We start from the raw sequence: 16,563 nt of genomic DNA, 5'->3' as shown, positions 1-16,563 counted from the left end.
ACGTCCTCCACAACTAGACTGAAGAACAAAAGGACAGCAACTTGTCTGTTCCCCTTCCCCGATTCTCCAATAAAATCTTTAAAATAAATAAAAAATAAATAAAAATGAAGATTCAAATTTACTTTCGTTACATCATCAAAAAAAAAAGAAAAAGTGCTTTTATGATCTGATGTTTAGAAATCTTTAATTTTATGCTTTAAATATTATGGTTTACTTTTATAATTTTTAGATTTGTTTTGAAGTGAAGAGGTCAGAGAAAAAGTTTCAGGTTTCAGTTTACAAGTTGTTCTCTGGAAGAAACATTCTGGGTGTGTATCATTTTTAAATAAATAAAAAGGCAAAATGAATATAAATTATCATAATATTTTCAGTTTTTAAAGTGCTTTTTGAAGTACCAAAAATACCTCAATGTGCTCTGGAGAATTCAACAAATACAACAAATACAACAAACAGTATATTAGTCTCAGACAAGCTATGTCACATGCAGGGCTCAGGGCAAAGTGAAAACATGGAGCCTCTGGTTCGAAAAGCAGGAAAAGCTTATTTTCCAGTCTGTCTCTTGACCTGCCAAGGGGTTTCATTTGCTGTTTAATGTTGCATTCCCGTGGGCACAGGGGACCTCCTTGGACCAGGGCAGACGCCCAAGGTGCCAGGGGTCCTGCCTGCTGACTCACATGCAGGGTTCATGCCAGACGCTGACCGTCCCTGCAGACATCCGGGGCCCCACTGATAGTGGGGGGTGGCAGTGGTTGTGGGGCACGCTGAGGAGGGGGAGGCTGGTCAGGTTCAGGCACTGGAGGCAGGGAGTGGGTAGCTGAGGACCTTTCCTGGGAGGCCGAGAAGGGGCAGAGGTGGGCCTGCGTGTGAGCTGAGGCTCCAAGCCGGGGTGGGTGCCCCACTGTCCCCCGAGGCTTCCTTTATTAAACAAAATAATTCAAAGGTAACATCGCTAAGAACTTCCAGATGGCTGCCGGGAGCTGCACCCCAAGCACAGAGCCCAACCGGGCTGGAGCTCCGTGCAGCTGCCCTGGTTGCCCCCCTGGGAAGCTGGTCCCATTGGACCAGAGAAAGATCATGCTGAAGTGAAAATGCAGAGCTGTTACTATTCTTATGCCTTTCAGTTACCTCTTAAGTCTCAACCTTACTGCTGCTCATAATTCCTGTCTAATCGGCGGTCCTTCAGAGGTCCATACTAAATATCTATGACTGGAGAAGCAAGTGTGAGATGAGCAGACTACAACAGCATGGCCAGCGGCTAGACACCAGCCCTCACCATAGGTACTTACTTGCTCAGCACCCACTGAAGACCAGAAAAAGTAAGTGATTAATTCTGGATTGATTGTTTTAAACTTAAAATTGAAGCAGATGCTATTCTCATCTTAAGTTGTGAGTGAATCCTGAGTGTCTGTGAGCCCAATGGGAATCCATGTTGAGGGAACGACAGTTCAGGTGGGCCTGGCTCAGCCCTGCTTTACGGCTGCTGTCCTGGTGCGATTATTATTAGCGTCTTCCTGAGCCCAGTGCCCTTCTCCCAAGCCATTTCCATTCCACACAAAGCAGCATGGTGATGCTTGAGGCCCAGGCACCTCACCTGGCTGCTACTCTGACCACAGGGACCAAATACGGGGGAAAACCACCTGCCCACTCTTCCCTCATTAAATCCGAAGGTGAGGGAACATTGACAGGCAGCACGGTCCATGGAATGACTGCCCGGCCCTGGGAGCAGGCCTGGGCACCAGGGGAGGAACAGGCCTGGAAGGGGGAGGCTCATTCATCAACATTCATATGCAGCCGGCCCAGGACTGAGTAGACAGACAGAGGAAGTCAGCAGCTGGGCGCCGCACTGCCCCCTGGGGCTGGGGGGTCCCGAACACCACACTCAGGGAGCCAGGGACCTCTGAAAGGGCTGCTGGCTGGGATGATGGACTGAGGACAGGGCATTTGACTGCTCAAGGTCTCCATGGCTGACAATTCCGCAGAGGAGGGTAGGAGAAGACAAAGCCATAGGAGTTGGCTTTCATTTGCTGGTGAAGCGACATTCAGAAATGAAAATGATGCCCCTCCCCACCCCCACCCCCCACCCCCATACAAGAGCAGGACTTCTTCTGCACCAAGCTGTCTGAACAACAGGCCATTGGCGGGTGGAACCAACAGTTCCACTTCCCTGGGGATGCAGCGTGTACCTGTCCATCACAAACAGCACAGCGTCTTTCAAGAAAAGGGACCCTTACCTCATTTGCTGTGTTGTGTGTTCCAACGATTCGGATGAAGGAGGCGGGCTGTCTTTCAAAACTGACTGATTGCCAGGACCTATGAGAGGAACACAACAATTCGCCTGGTTAAACGGCACAGGCAGCCTTGCCGGCAGTGCTGGGGAAGGGCCTGCAAACGGGAGACCTGCGCTGTAGGGGGGTGGGGGATGGGGTCAGGGCTCCGCCTAATTTGTGGCTGAGTGGGGGCAGCAAGTCCCTCATCTCCCCATTCACAGCCTACAATCTCATTCAAGAAGGTGCTTCTACCCTTCTGTGAAGGTGACTGGGGTTCTTATAAAGCTCTCCATAAACAAGCCCAAGGTGCAGTTCAAGCTCACATTGTGACAAGAGCGAGGCCAAGTGTAAAAGTGATCAAGGTTGGCGGGAGTTCATAAAACACATTTTCTCTATGAAACTGGGCCTGCCTCAGAGGGCTGTTGGCTGAATGGACGCGTCCGAGTGGGAACAGTGACTTCACTGGAGGGTTCTGAGAAGGATCAGGGCAGGAATGTGGGCTGGGGGGGGGGCAGGGCAAGGGGATGGCTGTGGAGTCCCAGCACTGCGGCTAGAGAAGTGTGGGGGGGTCCCTCACTGCGGTATGAACACCGGGCTTGTCTGTCTGACCTCCCCGCTCCTCCATGCGAGTGATGGCACCTGGGGAAGAAGAGGCAATTTCCCCACAGGCCTCTACCCCTCCCGTTCCAGCTTCCAAATGCATCCCCTAGACGGTTTATTCTCAGGACTGTCTAGCCTCTGGGCCCAAAAGCAGCCCCAGCATTTTAAAGGCAATTCCTCATCGATCAGCAGGGGCTGGGCCAGCGCGTTTACAGCCCAGCCGAGCAGGCCTTAAACAAACCTGAGAGGGGAAGCTCTGCTCTTGGCTTAACCCACACAGCTCATCAGGACGCACTGGACGACTGTATGGCACCCACGACTGTAAACGCCAATAATATTTCCTATAATAAATGTGAGTTCACAGTTGTTGCCTTGCCTCCTCCGCTCACACAGTGGAAATGCCAGCTGTTGGGAAGCTGTTTCCTGTAATTGTCTAATTACCAAGTAATGCTACCAAAGAAAATATATGTATTTGCGGTTTGTTTTCCCCCTTTGGCTTCAGGTGTTCCATCTTCTCTCTCGCTAGGAGACTCCCACTGAGACTGATTCACTGCAGCCTGGACACCAGGCCCCTGAAGGTCATTAAAAAGTCGTTACCATCCTGTGTGCAAAGTCTGTGCCTCTGCAAGCAGTTTTCTGGAAATGGCACAAGAAACATCGCTATCCTTGTAAAAACGCTATTATTCATACATGAAGGTGATGCCATCTGACCATGCCCAGAGCTTGCACTCCTGGCCCATTTTCTCGGTGGGGGCTGTTTAGCTCCCAGGCCCACATGGCTCTCTTGGGGAGGCTGCTGGGCAGGTTGCGGCCCGTGGGGCTTCCACACTGGGCCTGGGCTCTCACAGGCCTAGCTGTCACTTCCTAGCTAAGCTGTGTAACTGATGGCAGACTCATGTCTTTCTTCTGGCAGGTCTGGGAAAAGGGGTGCCCACACTGTCTGGGCATCAGTCCCATGCCCGCTGCTATAGGATGCTATGGCACATACCACAACAGGTCCACCGCCTGCTTCCGAGGCCCCCCTCCAGGAAAGGGAAACAGAACTAGGATCAGTGACAACAGCCAGTGGTGACTATTAGGTTCAAATCAGTTTCACAGAAAGGACTGGGGTAGAGAGGAGGTAGGAGTGAAGGAGGTAAAGGTTTTGTTCTTAGCTTTCCAGCCCTAGGCCAATCAGAAAAAAATCTTCAAATGCTTCTGGATATAAAGGTGACACTTGACACTTGTAAGCTCACGGTCCTCAGCAATGAGCTCGTGGCTCTGAGAGCCCAGGCAGGCCCAGAATTCTGCCTCCAGTGTCCAGCCCCTCCTGCCTCCACAAGACAGACCCGAGGCCCAAGGCAGTGAGGGAAGTGGGTGGTCCTGGGCAGAGCCGGGCCTGAAGCCCATCTCCCTTCTCTCGCCTGTTGCTGCTCTCCCCATCTCCCCATCTGCCTCTCCCCCTACCCCAGGCTCCTGCAGCGGGCTCAGGGGCTTTGGCACCACTGCCCCTCGCTTCTGCTTGGGGAGGCAGGGCTGGCAGGGCTGCAGCCTGAGCAGGAGGGAGCATTTGTGGAGTAATAAGATCAGAAGGCCTCAATTTAATACCAATCCTCCATTACATTACATTAATATCTAATCACATTAGAGTTCATTTTCGCTAACACAGCCTGAGAGTTGAACAGATGATTTCATTTTCAGCAAAACTGGATACCAACCCCAAGACCAAAGTATCAGTAGGAAGGGAAGTTGGTTAGGATGAGGTAATGAGCATCTCTCCCTCTCAAAATATCAGATTCCATTTCCCTTCAACTTCTTCAAAACAACTTTAAATGCTGTTCGATGGGGAAATGGTGGGTGGCACTGGAACCGTCGTGGTCACGTCGGGGCCACATTTACAATCACTGTGCAACCTCCGAGGAGGCTGCCTCAGCCTCATTTAGTCTACACAAAGCTCAAATGCCATTTTTATTGAGAGCTGTATAAATATTCCTACTTGCCAAGTACCCCGAATCTCTTTTTTAGTAGGCAGCACTCCCAGAAGACTATAGAGCGTCAGGGGTGCGGCACCCACTCAGTCCAGAGTAGGACCTGGTACAGGGAGGAAGTGTTTGCACAGGAGTGACAGGTGTCAAAAAATACACGTGGCCTTTGCTTTGAGAACTGACGCCACAAACTGTAAAAACTCACACGGGGTTGACATCCCCGCCCTGGCACTTGCTAGCTCTCCACTGGACAAGTCAGTCCCCTTTCCTGAGCTGTAATATCCTCGTGTGTCCGAAGCTGACAAATAATATCATCCCCCGGTTACAAAAATGCATTCAGAACAAGGTGCCGATTACATTACACTGCAGGCAGGCATCTACACACATAGGTATTCAAAGGAGATGTCTGCAAGGGTGTTGGCCAAAATGGTGATCAAGAGTTTAGCTTTGGATAGAAGGATTTCAAGAGACATTCACTGTCTTTGTGTGATGTTGGAATTTGGTAAGCACTGAAAAAAGTACCTATTTTACTTAATACAGATCACGCGATAGGAAGCAAGTGAACACACCAGCACTGTATTATTATGCAAGACCTTTCCAGTAGAGAGGATCACTGGGGTGAGAGTGAAGCAGGTTTTAACCCTGGCCTTTCGGGGACGAGAGGCAGTATGGCCCAGTGGTGGACAGGTTGACTGGGCCCGAATTTCACTTTTGTATCTTTAGCAGCTCTGTGACCTTAGGCAAACTGTTTAACCTCTCTGGGCTTCAGTCTTCTCATCTGTAAAATGAGGACAATAACAATAACTATGTAAAATTTTTTGGTGATGGTTAAATACATTAATAAGTGTAAAACATCTAGAACAGTACTGGCATATACTAGGTGCTAAAAAACCCCAAAAGTTGGTATTGTTGTTACTACTGTAATTACCATTCATCCAAATTAAGCTGGATGAGACATGCTGCCTCCCTAGGTCTCCTCTGTGAGTCACCCCGTTGGATAGTGTATGATTTAATGACTACTGTAGAGGTTCCCAGGGGAGCGCACAGCGCTGCCATCAGCGCCCATTTCCTGGAGGCAGACAAGGCAGCTGGGCTTTGGAGGAAGGAAACCAGTATTTGTTGAACACGTTCATAAGCTTGGCACCTGCCAGGTATTAAGGGGGGATTCAGGCAAGATGTAGTGCTTGCCCTTAAGAAGTTTACCATCTCTATGGGGAGATCAGCTATCCTTCCATGAACTAATTAGAAAACAATGCAAACGGTACGGTGGTCCCAGCTTACAAATTGGTGGTGTTCCAAAACTTCCCTTATAATTAGTTGTTTGAAGCTTGGAAACGATTTTTCCAGAGAAATACAGCTATAAATTTTGATTGGGTTCCCAGGCCCACCCATAAAACTTAATTTAACCCACAAAGAGGCTGAAATATGATATATATGAAGTTAAAAAAAGGAAGGAAAAAAATGATGTTGCCATAGTAGTAATTAAACAAGCCAGAAAAAACAAGAGATTTAAAACAATCTCTCTAAAGCTGCAGCTTGAGGAATGAGGATTAAACACTGTGATGAATATAAAACCATGGGGGTGCAGCTGGAATATGGTGGGTGGGCTGTTGAGGAGGAGGGTGAAAAGCAGGCCGCAACCCCGCCTCCTAGAAGCCTCCCCTCTGTGGACCACTGTGTGGCTTCCCAAGTGCTTTCCCATCATGACCGGTCTCATCCGGTTCCCAACACGGTCTGCAGGTAGGTGAGCAGCCAACCGGAGTCCCATTTCATATGTGAGGACGAGGCAGAAAGGGAAGATAAGTTATCTGTCAACACTGCAGAGCCACCAGGTTGGAGTCAACCACTAAAGCCAGGTTTAGTGACGGTTAGTTCGTGCTTTGTTCACCACAGGTCACAGTGAGAACCTTTCCAATAACTGAGAGGCTGGGGAACTGACTTTTCACAGTCACCTGGGTCCCAGGGTATTACCCACACCTCACTTATGCGTTGGTGTGAAGCCTCTGGGGCTGGAGATCACACACACTCGTGGATTACAAGCTGCCTCAGGCAAAGGACAGTCCCCTTAACCTCAGTTTCCTGTGTGACACTGGGAAGATATAGCAGAGCTGTTACATGCAGGGGTGTGAGGATTTGATGAGGAAACAGAGGGTGCATGGCATATGGGACAAGCACCGTAACTGTTGGCTATTACTATCATATTTTTATATTCACACATACGGAAAATTGGAGAAGAGGCTCTAACGGTGCTCTTTCTCTCCATATACATCACTATGGAGAGATCGAAAACACATAAGGTTTACTAAAAAGCAAGTCAGGGGATGCCACACACAGTGTGGGACTATGCACACACAAAACCATACACGTTACTCATGAAAACATATATGCTTGTAAATACATTTTAAATATTCTGGAAGGAGATATGCTGAATTCATGATAGTGGTTGTCTCTTAGGACAGGGTGGGGAATGGGGTTGCTTTTGGGGGAACAAAGGAGACTTCCACATTAACTGGAATGCTTTATTTCTTTGATTAAAATAAAAACGATGTTCAGTGTATGTGAAAAATATCCACTACAGTCAATTCTGGGGGTGAGTATGTGAGAGAATGTTATATTGCTTTTTATTCTTTTCTGTATTTTAAACAGTTCTTGAAATAAATAAAAAGAAAGAGGGAGACTAAAGGGATTAAAAACCAGGTCTGTGTTCATGTGAGAAAGAATTTGCCAGAGGTGAAATTAAATAAACTGCAAATATGAAAATTAGGGAGAGAAGTGGAGTGGTTCCCGGGTGGGAGTGCGCATGTGCCAGGTGTGCCGCCGCCGCCGGACAGCTGCGCCTCTGTGGGAGTGAGCAGAGGCCTGGATAGCGGCAGCTGGCGCAGGAGCACGGCTGCCATCTCTAAGTGCAGGGTCTGGGTGAAAGGCAAGACAGCACTAGCCCTCTGGGCCACAGGAGAAAGCAGCACTGCGAACGGCTTTCCATCCTGAGCCTTGTCCTGCCTTCTCTGGGGGTCCTATGGATCCCACGCCAAGGGTGCCTTGTCTTTTCAGCTCTGGAAAATTACAGGGCTCTGCTGCCTGTGCTATAAAGAGAATACAAATGTTGGAATTGTCTGTGGTAGACCTGCTGGACAGTGGGGAGATGAAAACACAAAAGCATCTGGCCAGACTGGCCGTAAAACAGGGCAAACTAAACACAAGGGTTAATCTTTGCTTCCTCCATTAAAAGGACAGGAAGGAAATGTATTAAATGTTTTGTAACAAATGTATGTGTTATAGTAAACACACACACAAGCACAGAACAGAGAAAGGATTAGTGTGTCAGCACCTCAGAGGGAAAGCACACAAGGGAGCCAGTGGATTTGCCCTGCAGGGCCCTAAAAAGGCTCATGTCCTTGAGTCACCAGCCACTTCTGGTGATGAGGGTGTGCAGGGGCTGAACCAAGAGCACTAGTGGAAACCAGGTAAAAGAAGCAGGTGGAACCCCAATTCCCCTGTCCTCCTTCCTGCATAGTGAGGATGAGCCCCCTTCCCCCTGGCAGGGGACAGGGGTTTTACTCTGGAATCCTTGAACACAGAGGACCTGGACTCTGGGGGTGCCAGGCACAGCAGAGGGCGGGAACCTGAAGGGGGTGAGAGTGAGGGACCACATGGAAGTGAATGTCCCAGAGGAAGACTTCTAGTCCCCTTCCCTCGCTCTGCTTTCAGGCCACTGTCATCCAGCCTTCACCCCCGGGCAGGAGGCTGCAGGCTCTCTATGGAGACTGACCAGCCCAAGAGGAAAGGCCTACAGGTACTGGTCTACCTTCCCTCTTTCTGTCCATTATTCCTGCCATAAATATTTATCAAGTGCTTCCTGTGGAATAGGCCCTGTTTTAGACTCTGCCCTCATGAAGCTTCCATCCTAGTGGAAGAGACAGACAAATCGATCAGAGTTAAAGAACGGCTATGGAGAAAAAGAAAGTAGTGTAAGTGGACTGAGAGGGGCATGCTGCTTTAGATAACATATTTAAGGATGTTTTCTCTGGTACAGTGACAGCTGAGCTGAGACCTATAGAGGAACTGGCCATGCATCTGGAAGAGTGTCCCAGTGAGAAGAAACAGAAGGCAATCAGTGATGGATAAGAATGATGGGCAAGGGTCTCCCAGGGAAACATCGAATCCCTGTCTGATGACCTTCAACGAAGCCCACAAAACCATCCACATACAAAAAGCTTCCAGACAGCTTTCTCAGTACCTAACTTTTTTAAAGGTAAACAGCCAGGCAAGGATTATCAAAGAGTCTAACATGAAAGACAAGAGACCAAAAGCAAATAGAAAAGAAAAATAACTCAGAGGATATAGATATAATTCAGTAAGCAGAATAAAACTTCAGAAAAAAAAACCCTGTGTTACCTCCAGAAAAATAAAAGAAAGTATTATTGAATGTTTGAAATAAGAATAAAATTATATGAAAAGGAATATTCAGAGAGCAAGGACATGCTCTTATAAATTAAAACGAGTTGAAATAAATAATTCAACAAAATAGTTAGGAGCTTAAGTTGAGGAAATTTCCCAGGATGTCACACAAAATGACAAAGACAGAAAATAGAGAATGAGAGAATCAAAACAAGAGGTCCACCATCCAATTAGTAGATGTTCTAGAAAAAAAAAAAGAGTGGAGAAGATATGAGCTAGAAAATTGTGACAGTAGCATGAGAAATTTTCCCAAATCTGAAGGACCGAAGTTGCCAAGTTAAAGGGGCCACTACAATAAATGCGAAAACACCGACACCAAAGTGTATTACTGAGAAACTAGAAGATCTAAATGCTTCTGGAGGGGGAAAAAGCAGGTCAAGATAAAGATGTGGGAACCAGAATCGCACGAGATGTTTAAAAAGCTACACTGGAAGTTAGCAGATAAAGGAGCCCTTCGTTCTAAATGCTGAGAGGAAAATTAGTTCCCGGACAGAGGACTATTCCCAGCCAAACTATCATCAAGTATTAGGACAGAACAAAGGAACTTTCATTCAGGCATAAATCTCAAAAATTCACCTCCAGGGCATTCACAAAAAACTACTGGAAAATATGCTCCATCAAAACAAAGTATGAAACAAAGGCAAAGAGAGTTATGGAATCCAGAAAACAGAGGCTCTGGCATGGGACACAGGAAAGGGGAATTCCTGGGATGACAGGCAACAGCAACTGGCCTGGGCAGAGGGACAGCGGGGGCTCCGAGAGGCCTTCTCTAGTGGGAAAAACAACCTGATTTACCAGAGGTGTGAAGCCAGGTTGAGGTAATTCGGATCGCTTTGACAAAAGTTAGGGGGAAGAATTAGTGTGGTACATCTATCTCTATCTATAAATATAATACTAAGTCATTTTTAACTCAGGGAAAAACAAATAAATGAACAAAGAAAGGTGATCATAGCAGAGTACGTGGCTTAGCTCCAAACAATAGTTACATAGTCATGTTATGGCTATGGTAAATGATACAAAGGAAAACAGTGACCTAACTAGAGTGGGGAGATGGGGACAGGAGGAGCATAAGTATATGAGGTCTGAGAATTCAGCTCACGAACTTGTTGCAATGATGTTGCTAACCTTTTTGATATCAGAGGGATTATTCATTATGAATTTGTACCAATTGGACAAACAGTTAACCAAGTTTACTATTTGGAAGTGCTGATAAGGCTGTGTGAAAAAGTTAGATGACCTGAACTTTTCGCCAACAATTCATGGCTCTTGCATCATGACAATGCACCAGTTCTCACGGCACTGCCTGTGAGGGAGTTTTTAGCCAGGAAACAAATCACTGTATTGGAACACCCTCCCTACTCACCTGATCTGGCCCCCAATGACTTCTTTCTCTACCCAACGATAAAGGAAATACTGAAAGGAAGATATTTTGATGACATTCAGGACATCCAGGGTAATGTGATGACAGCTCTGATGGCCATTCCAGAAAAAGAGTTCCAAAATTGTTTTAAAGGATGGACTAGGCGCTGGCGTCAGTGCATAGCTTCCCAAGGGGAGTACTTCAAAGGTGACAATAGCAATGAGGTAGCATTTTTTTCTAGGATGAGTTCACGAACTCAATTGTCCGACCTTGTACTTGCAAAGGGGGAGGGCAACGAAGCTGAATTCCTATCTTCCAAAGTAGGAAGACAACAGATGATTTTGGTAACAGAACTAAGAAACAGAATAATCATATAGTTTAGAAACATGAAGGTACAGATCAAAAGAAAGGTCTAAAAGAAATGAACATGCTTGCCTCAAAATCTCAAAGTTTGATCGCATGCTATGTTGGACAAGTGGAGGGACACAGGCTTTTCACATACACACTGCCGGAGGATGTGTAAACTGACGTACGCTCAACCAGCAACATTTTCAACATGCTTACCCTGAGAGCTAACAGTTCCTCCTGCATCACGTTAGCTTATGATATGCTCACAGCATGGGGACAGGGCAGGGGTAAGGACAGCACAGCAGCACTGTGAGAACAAGAGAACAGAAACAACCTAAATGCTCATCACTAGGGACTGGCTATGTAAATTATGCCCCATCTCTATCCCTACTAAGAAAGACTATGCAGTGGGGGTGGGGAGGAGACACACACACACACACACACACACACACACACACACACACACACGGGAGAGGAAGGGCTCTCTAGAGATCTCCAAGGTATAGAAAAACAGGGACAAAACATACATTTGTTTATTTCTAAACTATCATCTATGGAGGAAGAGATGAGTGGAAGGAAGGTATTTCACTGTCTATGGTTTTTAATGTTTAACTACATTAAATGTATTTTCTTTGAATGTAATATCTTTTCAAAATATTAACATTTTTAAAGACAAAAAGAGGAAAAAAGTTGCGTGTGGGGGTGGGACTTGGGGTAGGGAACTGCTGCTTTTTGTTCTAAGCCTTGTGGTTCTGCTTGATTTTTAAAACTGTGTACATATAGAACTTTGATTAAAAAAAAAAATTCAAAAGTTAAAAAGCAGAGTCAAGAAAGGGAGCTAAGCCTGCGGTGATGTGGCACAGAAAGGATACGTGGGAAACAAATTTATTTACAACCTCTGGGAACAGGGCTGCAAGGCAAACATGAATCTTTGAAAAAGATTCTCGGAAAAGGAGGAAATAACAAAGGCTGTCCTCTGTCAGCTGAACTTACGCAGCGACGGCGGTGCCCTCTCCGAGCCGTGTGGCACTGGGACATGAGTATTAGAGGCCGTGAGTGAGCCTCCGGACTGGCCTGAAGTGACCGTTCTTCCTGAGTGCCTCACGTGCTGACTCCACAGCAGCCTGCGTCCCTCTGAGCAAGGTGTTCTGATTGTCTTCTTCAACCTTGAGATGGGTCAAGCACAGTCACCTCTTTAACCACATCTAAAGCCGCGCTAAGGACTGGGCACGTGAGGGAGAGCCGTCTTCCACAGCCCTGGGCGAGGTGGGAATTCTTTGTCACAGCCCTCAGGCTGGGCCTTTCCTCTGCTGACTCCCAGCCTGGGACCGCTTTGCTTGCTCTAGAGCAGCGGTTCTCACTCAACCTGTGGGTCGCGACCCCTTTGGGGGTCGAACGACCCTTTCACAGGGGTCGCCTAAGACCATTGGAAAACAAAAAAGATATTTACATTACGATTCATAACAGTAGCAGAGTAGCAATGAAAATAATTTTATGGTTGGGGGTCACCACAACATGAGGAACTGTATTAAGGGGTCGCAGAATTAGGAAGGTTGAGAACCGCTACTCTAGAGGCAGAGGGAGAAAAGGCGTCCTGTGCAGGAGAGTGGCCAAGTCAGCCCAGATCATTTAACCTCTTCCAAGGAGCTCCCTGGTCCCAGATGTCTGACACCGTCTAAACAAAGCCTTGGTACAGAGCTCACTGTCGAATGTGGCCCCCGGGGAGTAAGTTCTTTTGTCTCGCAGGATGCTGAACTGGACGGTACAGCTCTCTCACCGCCCTGACTTACAGGGAATTCTGGGCTCGCTCCATTCACCCTGTCTGTCCATCCATTCAGCAGCTATTTATTGAGAGCCCTCTACGTGCCAGGCTTAGGGAAAACGGTGCTAAGTGTGTCTCACCTGACTGCAGGCCTGAGGTGGTTAGGAATCGCCAGGATTAGAGATCATTTAGACACATGCTAATCAGCCAAATGCTTACTGAGAGCCAAGGTCACACATGGGAGGCTCAGAGACACCTTTTGCTGGTTTACTGAGTATTTTGTAAGATTTGAATTAGCTGCCACTTAAAATTGGGAGACTTCAAATGAAATACAAATGTCTAGTTTCTCTTGAAAACTAGGTCTGTCATCCCCAGGTCCTCTTTTCAGCAAAGATCATAGTGGTTGGAGCTGAGGCCAACGCGACAGACCCGGGCCCCTCTCTAGCTCGTGGTGGTCTCCGTCACTCCCTGGAGCCTGTCTTGGTCTGCTGCCCTCACTCACTTCACCCACCTGGTCCAAGCAGGTGCCTAGGTTTCCATCACAGCCCTAGAAAGCGCTCAGGCAGCCGTAAAACGGAATGAATTAAATTTCTAACTCTTGCACAGGAATCCCACCACCTCAACGTTCTTTGGGGATCTAGCCCCAGAACTGATATACAAATTATGTTTCAGTTCAAAACAAGCTATCTTCTTACACTGTTCTCTTCCTAGCCTTGAGACAGCTACAAGTGGAGTTCTGGGATGGATTGTGCCGGCTGATATAGCCTTCAGCTGCACTGCCTCCTTGCCCCTGTGTACGGTGAGTAGGTTATTCTGTGGAGCGCAAACATTCCAACTCCAGGCCGCGCCTCAGGCCAATTAAAACTCAGAATCTCTGGGGGCAGGCCCCGCATGTGAGTCCTGTTTCAGCTCCTCAGGCGATTTCAAGGTAGGGCCAAGATGGCGCCCTCCCTCTGCTGGGGGTGGAGTGGTGAGGAGCAGCTGCCTGGGACGGACACATGTCATCTTCTGTCCTAACCACTGTCCAGATCAACCCTCCCCTAGATGCCTCCTGCCCCTGGGATTTCTGGACCGAGGTGGGCGTTTTATGCTTCTGGGCTGAGGGGCACTTCAGCTCTCTCTCTGGTAAATGCACTTGCTGTTACTGCTCTAACGTGAGTCGGTCTTGGGTTTTGCTTTCCCTGCTCATAGCATAATTTTCTCTTTTGGAGGAATCTCTTCTCAAAGATAAGGTCAGGCCCCTCCTGCCAGCTCCTCGGATGAGCTGAGCTGAGAGCTTCTAACCCTGTGGCAGCTACAGGAAAGTGTGCGTCTTGGGGACATTCATGGAGTGCTTGAGGACGTGGGGAGAGGCGAAGAGAGGGGGCTGTGTTAACACTCCACACCCCACTCAGGCCCCCTCCCTGAGCCCCTGCTCCTGCCCTCTGCCATCTAGCTCCTGGAGCCCCCTAAGGGGGTACAGTAATTGATGATTAGCATTCCAAAGCTTGGCTTACATCCTGCTAGCCCGTCATATTTAATTACATTTTAACTATATTCGTCTTCGATAATAGCACGAACATAATTTAGATAATTATCTCTCTCTCTCATTCTCTGACTCTGTCTGTCTCACTTAGAGCTCCTTGCAACAAGAATCGCTTTCTCGGCTTAAACACATAAACAGACTCTGGGGCCAAGTGCTTTTCTCTCTCTTGCAGCAGCTGTGCTAAGAAACGCAATGGTTTTGACTATCATGCAGAAAAAAAGAAAATTCATGTTTCTTCCTGTCTCTGTATTCATGTTTGTACACAAGCGGTGGTGGGAGCTGGTGTGTTTGGGTGTGTGTGCGCACCCATGCCCACACACGGCTGCATCTGGCAAGAGCTTTTGTGTTGCGTACAAACAGGAGAGGCCTCGTCAATCAAATTAGTGTCTGTAAAGCACCGTCTTGGTCTGGCGTTTCTTTCTCACAAAGTTTAATGGGTTCCCTTGCAAATTTAAACTCTGTTGAAACAGTTCTAAATGTCTGGTAAGTCTTTTGAAGAGTTCTTTTTAATGGGGTTTCTGTCGCACTTGGATCTTATAATTAATGACCTTTGCCCTTGCCTATTATCTGCCTTCTCCAAGAGACTGTCTGAGAAACCTGGGCTTCTTCCAAGGGAGAGTGTGTCTTAAGCAGTAGCTCTGCAGTCAGTAGTCCCTACAGACCCTCCAAACCCCAGTTAGGTCACAGGCCATCTGAGTTCCTCAGCCTAATAGCTCCATCTCCTTCCCCACTCAGGGCAGAAGCTATTCATTTCTCGGGAGCCTTTGTTCATTGGTTTTTTGGCGGAGCTGGCCAATGTAGTGAGCTTTTTAGGTGCAAAGATTTTCTGTTGCAAGCTCACACCTCTAAGAAGGTTTCTGAACAAAAGGGAGTAAGACATGGGCTCAGAAATAGATACCATCAAAGGCAATCCTGCCCAAAGTTTAGAGCTCTGGAGCCTGAAAGAACTTGAACTGCTTCACAAGACACAGTGCACAGGTGGGAGGGCCTCAGCCTGGCTCTCCAGGTTCCGTCCCTGTTCTTGGGAGTTCTTGAAGGCTCTGATAAATATGGATTTTGTATAAATATCCACTTTGGCTTAACCTTGTCTGATATTGATGGGTTATCCCTTAGCGGACGACCAGTTACTCATCTTCATCAGACAAAACTCACGGCTCATATGGTTCTAGATCCACATCGGAGACAAAACTCCGATTTTTCCCCCACTGAAAAATAAATACCAAGGAGTCCCTGCACTGGTGAGGGGTGACAGGCAGAGGTTGGACGGGGTGTGTGTGTGTAGTTCACAAGCAAAGGAATCTTGCTGCCACTTGTTTGGGAGGCCAAAATTCCTAGCTGTCTCTGGACATAAACACTCGGACAGACTTCAGGGGCCAGACAGAGGATGCTGGACCAACACTGGCTGGTGCTGTGTTGAGCCCACGGCTGGCTGATGTGCAGAAGGGAAACAGGCGACCTGCTAGTTCTGGCCAGCTGAGTAGTAACCAGGGACATGCAAACCCACACATGGTGGCGAGGAATGGTTGTGGCGTCCTGTCCCTGGAGATGCTAGACGGGAGCACAGGTGCCGCCCTCCCTAGGAGGCGGGGAGAGAGGAAGAACTTGACAAAAGGCTCTCCATCTGTGGCCCAGGTTCTGGGCTAGTCACACCCCTCTCTCCGATGGCAGCTGGGGAGGATGACCTGGACCTGGCACTGGCAGAGGGGCCTACCTGGGGCTGTGGTTTTGTGTGCTGTGAATGGGCTACTTTGGGCCAGGCCTGTGGTGCGGGGGGCGGGGGGGGAGACTTAGCTCACCTCCTCCTAGCCCCCCGCCAAGCACTCTCCGAACACCTCGATTTGCTACATGTCGGTCACTAGGGATGCTCCTACTTTTGGTCTCAGTGCCCAGCTCAGGAGCTTGGGAATTTTGCTGAAATTTGCCTGAAACCTAAGAACCACAAATGGATGGGAAAGCTGGCAGTGTGGCCACATTTCCTGCCAGCAGGCAGCTCTGCAGGCTGGAGGGAGAGGGCAGTTTCGGTGCCCTGTTCCCCAGAGGATTCCCTGTCCCTAGTGAGCACAACAGAATTACTGATTTAATGATGTGAGTAGAGAGAGCAGCTCACTGTGAAGAGGCTGCTGCCGCCGAGGAAAGCGCTGGCTCCCTGGCTGTGGGTGGCTGTCCAGTTCCACTGCCATTTCTCCCCAGAAACACTCTCTCCAAAATGCACACTGGAAACATGAGGACCAGGCATGGGCAGGAGCCAGTATTTAAATGTTAAGAATCTGGCGACTTCA

At 48.0% G+C, this 16,563-nt stretch overlaps 1 protein-coding gene across 1 annotated transcript in view; it reads right to left on the bottom strand.

The window, feature by feature from the left end:
• The window catches only part of BTBD9 (BTB domain containing 9), a 424,803-nt gene that overhangs the window by 23,628 nt on the left and 384,612 nt on the right, over positions 1-16,563 (bottom strand). Inside the window, exon 11 of the mRNA XM_019666564.1 lies at positions 2,232-2,310. Within this exon, the coding sequence (XP_019522109.1) occupies positions 2,232-2,310 (79 nt within the window). The remainder of the gene's footprint in view (positions 1-2,231; positions 2,311-16,563) is intronic.

This window comes from Hipposideros armiger, unplaced genomic scaffold (genome assembly GCF_001890085.2).
Source record: "Hipposideros armiger isolate ML-2016 unplaced genomic scaffold, ASM189008v1 scaffold_475, whole genome shotgun sequence".
NCBI classification, from domain to species: Eukaryota; Metazoa; Chordata; class Mammalia; order Chiroptera; family Hipposideridae; genus Hipposideros; species Hipposideros armiger.
This window is presented reverse-complemented; position numbering and strand designations above follow the sequence as displayed.